General features: G+C 37.0%; 1 protein-coding gene across 1 annotated transcript; it reads right to left on the reverse strand.

Moving 5' to 3' along the window:
- Positions 1–382: 382 nt before the first annotated feature.
- On the reverse strand, positions 383–16,496 carry sema7a (semaphorin 7A). The gene is made up of 14 exons (XM_051883416.1): positions 16,210–16,496; positions 15,845–15,978; positions 15,108–15,146; positions 14,929–15,024; positions 13,616–13,709; positions 13,259–13,369; positions 12,715–12,857; positions 9,941–10,119; positions 7,138–7,246; positions 6,041–6,236; positions 5,331–5,446; positions 5,066–5,211; positions 3,952–4,007; positions 383–3,838 (listed from the first exon to the last, which is right to left on the reverse strand). Exons 1-14 carry the CDS (start codon positions 16,334–16,336, stop codon positions 3,465–3,467), a joined length of 1,920 nt encoding a protein of 639 aa, XP_051739376.1. The 5' UTR covers positions 16,337–16,496; the 3' UTR covers positions 383–3,464.
- Between the last annotated feature and the right edge of the window lie 438 nt (positions 16,497–16,934).

Consider the following 16,934-nt stretch of genomic DNA (forward strand, 5'->3'; position numbering starts at 1 on the left):
CATGGGCGGATTGCTGAGGCGGATTGCCGGCAACAACTATTTTTGGATCGATTGTGATTTGGTCTTAGTGATGTAGGAGTCCTCTTGACTACTCCTAACTATTCATAGATTTAGTAGCTAGTTTTAGCTCTAAAATGCTTTGTGAAATACTCTTAGACCTAAAATTTAGGAGTCCTAATTTTAGGACTAAGAGTTTCTCCTAAATGGGCAAGTTAGGTGCTACTTAGTCTCAGCCTCAGACGTCATGCCCAAGGACCGTTGGCTGAACGTTGATGCACAATTGGCACAATTATCTAGAAACACTTCAGGAGTTTCGAAGTCGTCAACCTGGAAACAAATGCCGTGACACCAAACCCCTTTGTGGAAGAAGAAAGCCATTGCACAATGTTCTTGAATAATTTATTAGATGTACGCCAGTTTTATAGGGACATCGACTTTACATTTTCACGCCCCTAAACATGATGCGGAACAAAACGAACTGTGATTGGTTGCGTTACATGTCAGTCAAATGTCCTCTTGGGTGGTCCTTTGCCAATGAAAGCTGTGATAAAGTCCAGACCTTCTGTTGTCAGTCTGAAGGTCTGGCTATATGAGACTAGGATCTGCTTAGCCTTAAGATGTTTTTTGAATATCGTGGTCTGCACGACTTCAAAGACCTGCTTTGTATGAGTCTTGCTCCAGCTGGCACAGGTGTTCCAAAGCCAGTGAGAGACCAGATGGTTTACATTATAATTAGTTTGAAATTATGAAATAGTCCTCTTCCTAGTATTTGTTTTTATTTTAAAACTAAAACTCCCAGTGCCTTTCTGTTCCTAAACTCTGTTTCAGAACATTTACTGAGGGAATTATTGGTAAAAAGGTAAAAAAAAAAAAAAAAAAAAAAAAAATTGGTAATATTTTTTTTTTCTATCACTGTTTGTATTGTTACCAGTGTTTATTCAAAGCACATTAGAGATCCTGACTTAACCATGAAGGTTAGGTGTGTACCAAATGTGCTTATGTGAGTTTGTTCATATAGACCACAGAGATTTCAAGTGCTAAAAAATATATTTATAATTAAATATAATGGACATACTTAAAGGAAATGTATAAATAATGCATAAAATAAATACAAAGTACAACAAAACAGAGCATCTAAAGGTTATCTAAAGGCTTAAAATTCACATACAGGAAGGGATCTCTAGGTGGGAATGTTTCAGAAAGTGCAATAATTAAAATATTAATCATAAAATAAAACAATATGCAACAAATTTATAAGCTTGCTATCAACTTACAATAATAAAGAAACACAGTGTCCCTAGTATAATATGATAAATTGTAATTAGCCTGAACATTGAAATACTCTAGAATTAGAGAAGCCGGTTCACATCTGTGACTCACATTGAAGTCCCTCTCAATAATTAATGTGTTAAGCCATTAAAAATTAAAGAGAACACTGTTTCCTTTTTTTGTAAATCATTGCATGCAAGCACTATCTTCATGATCGTTAATGACATCGAAAACAATAAAGCCAATCATTAAATGTCAAACTCACATTTGAGTATGTTAAAACATGTTAAAGAATATACATAAATTTCCCTTCATTTTTACGACAGTCATGGTTCTACATTCACAAATCTGTTTTTAGTTAATGCTTTTAGTTAAAAATATAAGGTGTATATTATATATATATATATATATATATATATATATATATATTAGTTAAATTTTTTTCTAGGTAAAAATATAAAGTGAATAATCTTGTTCTAGAGAATTATTCTAGAAAATATATTTACTACATATTTCATGGCCCTGAAGCTGACTGTAAGTGATCCATTGCATATTTATTTTATCCCACATCTAGAAACTTCTCCAACTGATTTCATTAAACAACAACAGCACTGCTTGAAGCAGCGCAACAAGCAGCAGCCAAAAGCACTGTCCAGTAGTAACCTTGGGTTGCCCACCACACCCAACATTCTTTAACCCTATTACAGTTCATTTCTCAGACTTCCTGAACAATTGTATTGATACAATTACACCCAAACGTCCTGCTTATCATTATAAATCAAACTTACGGATAACTAGCTCTACACATTTTGAAACCCAAGTGCTTGAAACAATACAAATGACAAAGAAGCATGTATTATGAAAGTTGGTAAGTGGAAACACGATCGCCAGATGTAATAAATAAGGAGCCACAATCTTATAAACGAATCCACTAATGAGAGGAAGTTGTAGTTTCTCAGTAAACAGACACACCCTAAACAACTGTGAAAAATATGACTGCCTTTCTCTGATGTGACGTCTAGAATAGTATCTCTGGTGTGGCTCTCATTACATAACATACTGTAAGTGACAGACACGCTACGGTCCTTGAAAGTAGTGTTGAACCAGTTACATTACATTAAGATGCTTAGTGCACAATTAAGAGCAATTTAAAGTGCTTTTGTTTCATACAGTGGGATCCAAAAGTGCTGTTGTTGAATCGCAGCCCTGCTGATATTTGGAAAAACAGCACAACTGCGAGTGCAAAATTGCTTTTATACAACAGTCCGATAAAAAAGTTTTTTCCTCCACCAACGAAAATAGTTCAGAGCAACATACAGTAGCTGTTTCATTCCTGAATTAATCAGCGTTTTTGAATAAACAGTTGAGTGAATAATTCAATGATTCACTCACAGTGTCCAAAATCGCTTACTTAGTAGGTACTACATTTGAATTTACTTTGCAATTGTTAAAAAGTATGTTGTATATAGTATGAATATGGCTAGAATTAATGAAATTTAGATGTAATGCATTTGCCGTGTTGTTACTGTCACGTGACCTACCAGCAGCAGTTGTGTCATTTATTCCCATTCATAAATCCTCTTCCGTGGCCTCATGAGATGTCCATCGAATCTCGCCGGAAGTAGTAGGTCATCCAGGTCTACTGTTTTTCAAATACTAACATTTCCGCAGCCGGATCATTTCAATAAAGACCAACGCAATCTGCCGGTTATCGTCTGGTTTAAGACAGGCTTTTTTTTGCGGTAAATAATGGCGCATACACCAGTAAACTGACGGGCGCAAATCTTACTAAATCACCTTGCATGATTCATTTAAATACTCTCCTCCCATAAATTTTGCATCTGAAAGGCTGAAATATTTCTTCATTTTACTTTTTCTAAATCCTAAAACTGTCGGAGTATATCCAGGTTCCGAATACAAAAGCCAAAATTTTCATTGCGGTGTCAGACTTTGGACCCCACCGTATACACTGAACAGGCACTCAACAGATGGCAAGTGTGTAATTGTCTGCTAGGCCGGACACTTACTTCTACTTCAGTGTTTACTTCCCTATAAACCTCACTTGATAAGGCCATAGTCTACATCCTACAACCACTGGCACCTGGCTAACGTGTTGCTGATGGTTTTAATCAGCTTGCAGGTCATCAGAAATGCTAGAGGATGGAAGTAATGACATTTATATAACTACCTTGACCTTAAAGCGAGCACAGATAGAAGGCACTAGTGACAAATGCGGCCATTAACCAGTCCAGTGCTCTGAGCTTGACAGCATCATTAAAAGCACGCTTACGAAAAAGGTTGTATTCATTCACAGTTTTGGTGTAATCACGTTCATGGGAAATACATTTGTAATTGCCATACATGTCATCCATCATTGATGGGATGAGGAGGAGGCATTCTGATTGAGTCTGCTGGCATGGGCTTCTCTTGTCCCCATGTTCCCATCTATAAGTGGCATGATGGGAATCGACAGGACAAGAGAGATAAAAGGGAACATCAGTGGGCACATCGTGACGATTCTTTAATGGAGCTGTCGATGATTGTTGTACATCACGTCTGAATCTTCCCACTAAAAGAATTTGTTAAAGATACACGAGTTAGGAAGATGGTTTTGCCTGCTGTCTTAAAATATTGTGTAAAAATTGTACATAAAACAATTATGAGATTATTCTTATAACATACCTGATTTTTGGTTACATACGTTAGTCAGTCCATTAGCAATGTTTTGTATTCCTCCTCTGAAACAAAATTCGAACAGAAAATTATTGGGTAGGGTGTTGTAGCAGGTTGCCAGGGTGTTGCTATGGAGTTTCTAACCCAGCTAACAGAAAACCTTCTCAGAAATTTAGCTATCATTGTAGCAAGGTTCTTCCAAAGTTATGAACCAACGTTAATAGAATGTTCAGAGTTTTCTGGGCCATTACACCAGCTGGACTTAAAAAAAAATGGACGAAACGCGTCCACGCTGACACATTCTACCGCAGTGATAGTTGAGATGCCATTCATGATAGTTAATTGAAGAGTGTCAGGAACTCACAGCGCCTTCAAACAAGTCCAATTGAGGTGCGTAGACAAAAAAATCCAAATAGTGAAACACTTCAAGAGAGTTCGCACTCTACCAAAGAACAAGTCATCAAATACGAGATAAAAACAAAACTACTGAAAAAAATAGCAAACGTTTTGGTCACGTGACCAAGTTTGGCATTGACAAAGCTCACATGTGACCGAAACATTTGCTCTTTTGATAAAAATGATAAAATGGAATATTTCCTTAAAGGGTTAGTTCACCCAAAAATGAAAATAATGTAATTTATTACTCACCCTCATGCCGTTCCACACCCGTAAGACCTTTGTTCGCCTTCGGAACGCAAAGTAAGATATTTTTGTTGAAATCCAATGGCTCGGTGAGGCCTGCAAAAGATTCATAACGGTCCGAAGCTTCATGAAGCAGTGTTTTGAAATCGGCCATCACTATATAAGTCGTTATTTCGTTTTTTTTGGCGCACCAAAAATATTCTTGTTGCTTTATAATATTAATATTGAACCACTGTACTCACATGAACTTACTTAAATATGTTTTTAGTACATTAATGGATCTTGAGAGAGGAAATGTCATTGCTGGCTATCGAGGCCTCACTGAGCCATCGGATTTCAACAAAAATATCTTGATTTGTGTTCCGAAGATGAATGAAGGTCTTACGGGTGTGGAACGGCATGAGGGTGAGTAATAAATGACATTATTTTCATTTTTGGGTGAACTAACCCTTTGACTTTTGCATTCTTAATAAAAGCATACTTAGTTTGAGACGTGCAGCCTCGTTCAGTCCAAGCGCAGTAGGGATCACGGGAAAGAACACATTCCTCACAGGAAGCATTGTAGTCTCGACATCTCTGCAGGTCTAACACAGACAACTGACCAGGATATCCTACGAACAGCTTCCTCTGCACACAAAAACAACAGCAGTGAACGTGAAACAAACTGCAGACACATTCTGAAGAGTCAAAATGGGTGTTATTTTTGCTTACAAAGTGTTCAGTTATTCACAAGGCTGCTTGATTACCTTCTCAGAGTCAAGTTTCATTGAATGTATGGGTGCGGAGCCATTGCACAGGTGCGTTTCAGAGATGATAAAAGCTTTGGACCCGTCCTCCAGGATCTTGAGGATCACTCCATCATCTAAGAAGAACAAAGACAAGACAGAACTGAAAGAACTAGTGAGAACATTTGTTGTAAGCATGTTCAATAGTAATTTAAAATTGAAAGTACTAAGTGCATATAATGGAAACTTATTAAGGCTGGAATACACTGCATGATTTTTGCATGGGTTATTTCCCAGATTTGCAGTTTGGAGAAGTCTGCGCTAGTTGCTGAAAATCAGAGTCAAGTCTGCAGGTTTTGGGCAGTCAACAGTTGACGGATTTTGAAGAAAATCACGTAGTGTATGATTTGCACAAACCCTGATTTTTAAGCTTTAAGACTATGATTCCATCCAGACAGAGGATATCAAACATTTCGTGCAAAGACTTTGACTATGACTGTGTCATAAGCAGATTTCAGGGATAAAAAAAACAAAAAAGATAAAATTGCATAATATGAACCCATTAAGCAGGAAGAAAAGGCTTTTAAAAACATGAGGGTAAGAACAAGACAAAAGCCGGTAATGAGGGAAGCACTTTTCATACCAAGTGTATTGTTACTTTCTCTGGTATGAAGGAAGTCAAAAAGCAAACATTAATATACAGAGTTCTTTGACAAATATACCACATGTACCTGTTGCAAGCAGCAGCACATTGTGCATGTTTTCATTTGAAGCTTGGACTCGGTCAACAGCTATCTTGGTAAAGTTCTTATTACTTGTGAAGAAAGGCGTTTCTCGTTGAATGGGATGAATCCAGTCCTTCATCTCTGGATAGTCTTTAATAATTTGCAGGGTAGAATGTGGAATGGAGTTGCTGTTTTCCACACACTGGAAAAGATGTCATTTCATAATGTCATTTCAGTTCGCATTGTTTGAGGTCTGAGGTTAAAACCATCCCATTGTAACCAAGACAAAGGCCAAGGCAAAAATGGCTGTGTATTTCCTGAACTATAAGTGGAAATTTAAAATAGCTATTGTGAGGAAACAATAGCCTTGATTCACCAACAATGGGTAGAATGATTATAACCCTGAACAATTCACCTTTCGGTCAAGAGTAAAATGATAAAGGAAGTTGTTGGTCATAAAAATATACGTAAATAAATAAAAAAACAACTTAGGAAAATGTGTATTGAATCAAATTTTGCAGTGAATCAAAAGGCTACTCAGTACAGTTTTTAATTAAAACATATGATGATCTCACTGCGATGGACCCTCTAAGCACAATATTATAAAAAAATATTTGGTAAATGCTAATATATTTACACATTTATTAATTAATTTTATTTATTATTACTATTATTTTATTATTACTAAAAAAGAGTGATTTAAATTTGTATTATCATTTAATTATTTATTTGAATGATTATTTCTCCACAAACCCCCTAGCACCTCCCTGCTGCCACCTGGAATTTTCCAGACTTCACATTGTCATCTTAGAAATGGTACCACAATACCAATGGAGCTATTCAAGACTAGCAAATCTGTAAACAATATGTGGAATATTGCATGAACATTCATGACATAGTCTTGTGGTAGGGTTTGTGGATACCAGAAAACTTTCCCTACACAATATTTTACCACAGTGATTAAGCGGTATGTGTTGTAATGCAGCGTAATGCAAAACCAAACGAGGTCAAACAAACAGAACATTGAGTTTTTCTACCCAAACAAACTAAATATATAATAAAAAAAACAGGATGTTTATTCAGATTACTCTGGAATTGCTCACCGTTCCTGGTCTTGGGTTGGGAATGGCCCCAGTATAACCTTTGTAGGAAGAACTCTCAAAAACATCATCAAGATCCTTCAAGGAATATATGCAGACAGCAGTAGAGTTCCTATGGGAACATTAAAAGAACAGAGTGTTAACGCACATATATATGCAAATAAATTAAAGTAGGTGACTTTTAAGTTCTGGTAGAATCTGCAATCTCTGACCCAGTTCGTTCGTTTAATGGCAGCAATACGCTGTGTTTTCCACCAACTGGCAACCACATTTCAAAGTAGAATAACTGGCTGTAGTATTGTTTTTCAGAGAAAAAAATATGTAAACGTAGCTTGTTTTCTAAATTTCCACAAATATATTATGGTATTTTTAGGTTTAGTACAGTCGTCAGTGCTTCATGGGAGTAGGCCGAGCTATTTTGCCTTGTTTTGGCTGTTCACACCAAGGACAATAACTAAAACGATAAGGATATAGTTCTAAGAATCATTCAGAAATGTAAAAGAATACCAGAGTCCACATCACAACTATAATGATAAAGGCGCAGAGAGACGATGTCGTTGGAATCACTTTCAGAATGTTTATTTCCAGCTGATAAACAATAAAAGCACTGACAGCCAATCAGAATCCATCCTGTTTTAAAGAGCTTGAGCATTTAAAGTGGCAGATGACAAAACTGCAGGTGAGCCTGTAGAATAAACAAAGCTTTATCGTCCGTTAGTGTGGATGCTAATATACACCGATCAGGCATAACATTATGACGAATGGCAGGTGATGTTAATAACATTGATTATCTCTTCATCACAACACCTGTTAGTGCGTGTTCACCAAGTGAACATTTTGTCCTCAAAGTTGATGTTTTAGAAGCAGGAAAAATGGGAAAGCGTAAGGATTTGAGCGAGTTTGACAAGGGCCAAATTGTGATGGCTAGACGACTGGGTCAGAGCATCTCCAGAACTGCAGCTCTTGTGGGGTGTTCCCGGTCTGCAGTGGTCAGTATCTATCAAAAGTGGTCCAAGGAAGGAACAGTGGTGCAGACCATGTACACCCTTTCATGGAAACGGTATTCCCTGGTGGCTGTGACCTCTTTCAGCAGGATAATGCACCCTGCCACAAAGAAAAAAATGTTCAGGAATGGTTTGAGGAGCACAACAATGAGTTTGATGTGTTGACTTGGCCTCCAAATTCTTCAGATCTCAATCCAATCGAGCATCTGTGGGATGTGCTGAACAAACAAGTCCGATCCATGGAGGCCCCACCTCGCTACTTACAGGACTTAAAGGATCTGCTGCTAACATCTTGGTGCCAGATACAACAGCACATCTTCAGGGGTCTTGTGGAGTCCATGCCTCGATGGGTCAGGGCTGTTTTGGCAGCAAAATGGAGACCAACACAATATTAGGAAGGTGGTCATAATGTTATGCCTGATCGGTGTATATCCTAATGGTTAAATAATTAAATAATCTGTAAAGTCCCTGTAAAGTCAATTCTGAGAATTGTTTCTAAACGTTATAAATGTTACAAATGTATTGCTGAAACACATTACAAAGACTGTGAATTATGTAGTGCTGAATTGTGAAGTTAGAGCGTTAAACAGTTTTTCACCAATTCTCTGTTCAGGATTTTTTGGGTGGAGCTAAAACGGGGGTTGGATGACACACTGGAGTCCCCGAGCATGGCGCCGCCCCTAACGCTACAGCAGTTCACCCGCTCAATCTCGAGTGTCATTACCGTTAGGGTTAGGGTAACTTTGACGCTCTCGCCGGCGGCGGTGTGAACGCACAGTTAGTTATACAGCCCTTTGCACATTTAGCTAGTAATGCCTTCGTCACGCAAATGCATATTACCTGGTTTGTTATAATATACAATACAGCCCGGTCTCCTTATTTAAATATCCTAAAACGATGATATGAAGAAGGTGTGGATTAATTTTGTCTCTAAAGTGATCGTTCTACACTGGATAGTTTTACAAACTTTCATCAGACAGCTGGGATTCACTGATAATCCGCTGTTATTGGTGAATGGGGCTGAACATACTATCTCCTGCCTCGGCCTTCATCCTCCTGTCCCACGGAGTTCATCAGATGATATGGGGCCGGACAGGGCCTTCATCCTCCAACAGTCGGCAGTACCTTCCCACCAATGAGTTTAAGTTGCCGTGTGTGCTTATGTTATAATTAGTAGGTAGTCCACAGTAACTTTGCAACCCTCAAACGTGATTCTTTTGTTTATATGCATCAGTATGTTTGACTCATTAGACAAGTCAGTTGAGAGACGGCAGCTCTCGCAAGTGGGTGTGGTTTCAGCGCCGACATCCGACACGCCCCCAGCGTTTGAGAGCAAAGCATACTGCTCATTTTTTCTAGATTACTGCGGTGTGACAAACTCAGAACACATACTTTAAAATGACTTTACATGGACTTTAAATTATCGTTCTTGGTGTGAATGGGCCTCAAGGCCGTTATTTAAAAAACAATTTCCAGGAATCTCATTTTTTCCCTCTAAGGTCAGCCTTCTGCTTGGAACAATGACTGATAAAATGAATAAACATGGGTCAGATTACTTATTGTGTTTGTAGTGATCACTTTACAGATTGTGTGCTGACTCAGTTTTTTGACTATGGGTAAGGATGGAAAAAGTACAACTACATTTTTTCATCTTCATTGTGAGAAGTATTCAGAAAAATAAACTCTCCATTGATAAAGATAATATTGATATGGTCACCTCAAAACCGAAACCTTTGTTTCCAAAGAGGAACATTCTGAACAAGAAGTAACATGGAAATATCAGAAGATAATGCAGTGTTTACCAGCTGCTGGAGAAGAGCGCATACACTCGTGAGTCCGTCCAGTCCTCAGCATGCTGGACGAAAACATCCTGAAGACGGTTGAAGTACAATGACTCGCTAGGAATCCCACACACAAGTCGTGCCTTCAGGAAGGAGGTCCATATGTTCTGGAGTAACTGCTTGGGACCGCCCTCATCAACCTATGAGTGATTCATGTTTTCATAGGTGGAAAATATTCAGCTGATTCCAAGCCCAGATAACTATAACCCAGATAATAATACACATGCCCTGGAAGGTTTCTTCATTTCTTAAAAGTTTTTACACATAACACACCCAGCTAACAGGGAATATTCTCAGATTCTTGCCTAATGTTCTGGCAAGGTTCTTTCAAAGTTATGAACAAATGTTCTTCCAGTACCATTAATAGAATGTTCATTCAAAGTTCAGTCTTTAATAATGTTCTCGGTAACACTTTAGAATACTGTTCCATCATTAAAGGAATAGTCCACTTTCAAATGATAATTTACTCACCCCCATGTCATCCAAGATGTCCATGTCCTTCTTTCTTCAGTTGAAAAGAAATAAAGGTTTTTGATGAAAACATTCCAGGATTATTCTCCTTATTGTGGACTTAAATAGACCTCAAACGGTTGAAGGTAAAAAATACAGTTTCAGTGCAGCTTCAAAGGGCTTTAAATGATACCAGATGAGGAATTAAGGGTCTTATCTAGCGAAACGCTTGGTCATTTTCTTAAAAAAAAAAAAAAATGTATATGCTTTATAAACACAAATTATCGCCTCGCAAGTGCTTCCACCAGACCGCCTTCCGTATTCTTCAAAAAGCTTACGCTGTATGTCCTACACCTTCCCTATTCAACTTATGGAACGAACGTGGCGCTAGTTGATTAGTTGATTTTTTTTAGAAAATGACCGTTTCGCTAGATAAGAACCTTATTCCTTGTCTGGTATCGTTTAAGGCCCTGCACTGAAACTGTAATTTTGACCTTCAACCGTTTGGGGCCAATTGAAGTTCACTATAAGGAGAATAATCCTGGAATGTTTTCATCAAAAACCTTAATTTCTTTTCGACTGAAGAAAGAAGGACATGGACATCTTGGATGACATGGGGGAGAGTAAATTATCAGGAAATTTTTATTTAAAAGTGAACTAATCCTTTAATAAATAACTACAATGAGTAACACAATATAAACACTCTAGTAACTACTATTAACTAAGAAGAAACTCTGATTAACGAATTAGTAAGTAATTCACAGTCGAATGTGGTAGCTCACTATTAGCGAATCCATAACTACTATATTTATACCTCCCAGAGGAACTACTAAAAACTATTACATACAGGTTTATAATTAACATGAATAATGCATAATGTGTAATTAATTCTAAAGTAGTCATCACTAGTAATGACTCAAATCTTTCAGAAGAATAAACTCTTTCATTGAAGTCATAGTAATTCCTTCCTAGGTGTTAGTGAGGCCAGCAGGGGGCGCTCACGATGTGGTCTGTGTGGGTCCTAATGCCCCAGTATAGTGATGGGGACACTATGCTGTCAAAAAGCACCGTCCTTCGGATGAGATGTTAAACCGAGGTCCTGACTCTCTGTGGTCGTTAAAAATCAAATCAAATTTGCCCATTGGCCTCTGTCAATCATGGCCTCCTAATCATCCCCATATACTGATTGGCTTCATCACTCTGTCTCCTCTCCGCCATTAAGCTGGTGTGTGGTGGGCGTTTTGGCGCAATATGGCTGCCGTCGCATCATCCAGGTTTAACTTGCTGACTATTTTCTTGTTTTCTGCTGAAGATGCTTACACCTAACTTTGCTGATAGCAGTGGTGTTGTCCTCGCCAAAAGCATGAAAGAAGTACGATGACTGCACTGCACTGGAGGGCAGGGATGCTTTTAGTGCTGCGATCTAAATTTGAACCTTTGAACCTTTCTGACTATGTTTCTGATACCCCATAGAAAGCAACGTAATTACCGTATACTGATTCGACGTTCTGACGTGGAAGCTCTGCACTGTGTCTACAATGTAAACAGCGTAGGAGGATGACAGGGAAGAGAAGAAATTGTTGGATAATGTTATTTTTGTTTTGTTTTTGCGCACAAAAAGTATTATCGTTGCTTCATAACATTAAGGTTGAACCACTGTAGTCACACGGACTATTTTAACGCGGTCTTTACTACTTTTCTGGACCTTGAATGTGGTAATTACATTGCTTTCTATGGATCAGAAACCACTCGGATTTCATCAAAAGTATCTTAATTTGATGAACTTACTGGTTTGGGACAACATGAGGGTGAGTAATTAATGACAGAAATAAACGTTTGGGTGAACTAACCCTTTAACTTGCTGGCTATTTTCTCTATCCAGCAGTCTTGTTTTCTGCTGAAGATGCTTACATCTAACTCTGCTGATAGCAGTGGTGTTGTCCTTGACAAAAGTGTGAAAGAAGTGCGATGACTGCATTGCGAGCATTGTCGAGTTGGATGTCAGGGATGCTTTCAGTGCTGCAATCTAAATGTGAATCTCTGCGTGAGTTTCTGACTATGTAAGACTTCTCTTCACCACCCCTGGAATAATTCATGGTAACCAATCCCTGACAAGCAAATCCCTTTATAAGATAAGGCTATTCATCTTTCCTCAATGTGTAGGATGATAAAATTGCTTTTGAAGGTCACTTTTCCACAATAATGGTTCTCTCAGACGTGGTGCGTACATGTAGGAAGCCTCACAAAGAACCATCACATCTTTCATATCTAAGTGAGAAACATACCTTACACACTCTGGCAACTCTAGATATCCAAGGATCAGCTTCTGGGCTTGTGTCCGAGTTTTTTTCACGAAGTAAGATGTATATCTTCTCATTCAAGGAGTCGTTTTTGCGCTTGGCCAAAAAAATGGAGATAAATGTGGGTTCTGTGAGGGAGTCAGAATTATTTCATGAATTATTTCTCTACCTATTTCACATTTTTATTCATTTCAATGAACCTCAACTTTAGTTTCTTGTGAAAAACAGTGACTAGAGTGTAATTTGATAGCTTGGGAGTGCTGCCTTGTCAGCGGACTCAGTCAGCAGTTTTGAGGCTTCAGCCCAGTCTGTCTAACTAAAGTGCATTCTTTATATAGCATGTAATGAGTTTATGAGTTTACTTAGACTCATTTGTCTCATTAGTTCATTAAATTTTAAATAACCTTCCTTTGGGGACATTTGGAGATGTTCTCAATTAGAAAAACAGTTATATTATGCATAAAATAAGTGTTTGTCTAAAAATGATAAAAGCTTCTAATAATTTTAGTGAAAATGTGATTCTACCAACCTGAGACCCACTGATCATGCATCCATACGCTGATTCGATTTCCAGCTTTTCTTCGAAACTGCAGCAGAGTTCCATCACTGTACAGAGGAGCTGCTGCATAGAGGTCTCCATCTGAACATATAAAGTGCCAACATTCATTATGAAAGAGTTCACACACCCTTTCTCGGATCTGTCCATATGCATTACAAACCAGAGGTATAATGTACTATGCAAAAAAGGAGCACTCTCTGTCCAAGCACTTAAAAAAATAGTCAGTGAAAGCCTAGGTTTTATGCTAGATAAGCAACTGCAATCCTCCAGCTCATTCACAAAGCCTAAGCAGATCAAAACATTAAGCGGCTTGTGCTCCCCACGTACCTGCCATTAGGGACAGCGAGTTTTGTGTGCATGTGTGAGGCGAGATCCCTGTCCCGTCTACAACCTCAGTGGAACGATTGCTTTCTTTGGGAAACTTTGAAAAGGAGACAATATTAGAGAGCAGAGATATGGCAAGCCATTTTAACATTTATTTGCGGGATATGAATTAAAGATATCTAAAATTGAAAATACAATTTCAGATATTAAGAATTTTGATTTTTTTTACTAGTTAAAATTAAAGTTTTGATGTCAAGAATTTCTGCAAATGCTTATATAATTTTTTATATCAACAAGTAATAACTGATATCAGGAATTATCATTTTAACTAGTGAAAATTGAATTGTTTATATCAAAAATTAATTTTCTGTTAATTCTATTTACTTTCATTCCTTCGATTTAATAAATCGTGCACACGATTTACTATTTCGTTCCCTCGATTTATAAATTGTGCGCAAGATTTACTCATTCATTCCCTCGATTTACTAAATCGTGCGCACAATTTACTATTTCATTCCTTCAATTTACTAAATCGTGCGCACGATTTACTGATTCGTTCCTTCAAATTACTAAATTGTGCACATGATTCACTGATTCGTTCTTTCGATTTACTACATCATGAGCATGATTTACTATTTCGTTCCTTCGATTTACTAAATTGTGCGCATGATTTACTGATTCGTTCCCTCGATTTACTAAATCGTGCGCATGATTTACTGATTCATTCTTTCGATTTACTAAATCATGCGCATGATTTACTGATTCGCTTTCGATTTACTACATCATGCGCACGATTTACTATTTCGTTCCCTCAATTTACTAAATTGCGTGCACGATTTACTATTTCGTTCCTTCGATTTACTAAATTGTGCGCATGACTTACTGATTCGTTCTCTCGATTTACTAAATTGCGCGCACGATTAACTATTTCGTTTCTTCGATTTACTAAATTGTGCGCATGATTTACTGAATCATGCGGACGATTTACTAATTTGTTCCCTCAATTTGTAAATCGTGCGCACGATTTACTAATTTATAAATCGAGGGATTTTAATTTTATAATAAAGCCGACATACAATTGCAGAGAGTCCACGCTTATATAAAAACAGTTTGCTGTGTTTTAATTTGTTTTGAGAATGGCACACTTTGATTGGACGAAGATTTGCTGCGCATGTTCTCTGAGGTGAAAATTTTGCGCGAGAGAGAGAGCAAGCAAGCAGGAGAGAGAGAGGCATCTTTTGGAAAAACTACACGGCAACATTGGACAGAAATTATGCGGTTCTTAATATTATTTTACTAATATTATTATTTCTTACCAGTTTCCAACACTTTGGCTCTTCTCCATTCGTCCCACATACAAATGTACAGTCTTGAAATCTTTCAATTACTGTGACTACATTTTCACATGAGCTCTGTATTATAGATGGAGAAATATTAGTAAGAAAAAATCCACTTGTTCTTTTTTTCTCTTCTTCAAAATAAATTTAAAACTCACCTCACTACACCTTGGTAAGTTTGGATTCAGAGTGAAGTTCTACAAAAAAATAAATAAAATAAAAATAAAAATTCAGCTGTATAAATCATATAGTTTGCATCTCAATAAATAGTATTTTATTTTATTGTCTCAGTCACAAAATATTCTGATAACTTCTCAAAATGTATGTAAAAATTATTTTAGCCAAACTATAACTGGAGACAATTCAAGAGAAAAGACTGACAACACAATTAACAAAACACATACAAAGCAACCAATCACATGAATGTTTTCTCACTAACACAACATTTAAATAATTTATTGTAACCATAGCAACATATTGGACTTGTTGATGTAAATAAGTCTTTCATGAACATATATTCCCATTCACTGCTTTTGTTTGATTAAGGGTGTGCTCACACTAAGGTTGCCTTGAACTGAGCCCGAGCGCGATTCAGAGCGCCTGGTTCAGAGTGTGCGTCATAGGCTTTAATTTCTGACTGTCTACCCACAATATGTAATTCAATGTTACTGATTACATCTGCCAAAAGTCTCAGTTAACTTCAGTCTTAACTGAAGGGTTAAAAATAAGAATTTCTCATTGATATGCAACTATGATTTTTATCCAACTCTGAAATGACTTTGAATAGAATTAAAATAAATATTATCAATAGAAAATGGCAAAATCATATAGGCTAAACACATCATAACGCATATATATTTCACATATCATTTACATATTAATGACCAGCAATTACCTCCAGAATCTGACCACTGTCCACATCAAAATGTAGAACATTATTTAATCCTCCCACCAAAAGACTCTTTGATCCTTCTTGATGAAATAAAACTGTATGACTATAGTTCGTGTTGTATAACAGTCGACAATCATCTGAGGAAACAAATAAAACTAGGTAAGGTTATGCTGTAGTAAGATATAATATGTCTCCCACAAACACAATTTAGATATTATCATTTGATAGCCTACTAAAAAAACAATTGTATTAAATACAAAGTCTATTCAATACATGCATTTCTAGCTATAACAGAATAAAATATTGGCTACTTTAAAAATAGTAACTTAATTAGTCTGATTACAGGGCAAATTTGTATTTTATCTTACCTTGTCTCAGTGTTAATCTAGGATTAAAAGAGCAAAAGACGCACTGAAAGAACGCTCCATAAATAAACCAAGGATACGCCACAATTGCTTTGATGTCGACAGAGAAATATCGCCGTTTTAGGAACATTTTCCTGTAGGGTCTATTCGCTCAGAATAACACGAACACATTTCGTCTGCACCGTCCAGTCAAGAGTGCGTACTCTGTTAGGCACGGAACGATCACATTAAGAACGAATCATTCTTTTGAACCGGTTCTTTTTAGTGAATCGGTCGAACCAGTTCACCAAATCGTACTGAAACTTTCGAAATCGTTCGCACCTCCAGTAGGTAAGAACTAATCCACAAATGACTAAAGTTACTTACTTTTTGACGTGCCTGATACTTCCTCTGTATGGAATCCCAAGTCTGCCAAAATTAAAAATGATTAAATACATAAAAAAAATATACAAAGAATTGTAAAAAAGCAAATAAATATATATATATATATATATATATATATACATAGAAAAGCAAAAAACACTAAAATAAATAATTATTTATACATTTATTTCCTTATTTATGTGTATATATATATTTTTTTTTTCTTTTATTTATTTATACATTTGTTCATTTCCACATTTATTCATTTCTATATTTCTTTATTTTTACATTTCTTTGTCTGTAGGGTAATGAGGAGGGCGTGGTTTACCTCAGACATAGCAATTAAGCCCAGAGTAGGTGAGAGC

Source organism: Ctenopharyngodon idella, chromosome 24, assembly GCF_019924925.1.
Source record: "Ctenopharyngodon idella isolate HZGC_01 chromosome 24, HZGC01, whole genome shotgun sequence".
In the NCBI taxonomy this organism is placed as follows: domain Eukaryota; kingdom Metazoa; phylum Chordata; class Actinopteri; order Cypriniformes; family Xenocyprididae; genus Ctenopharyngodon; species Ctenopharyngodon idella.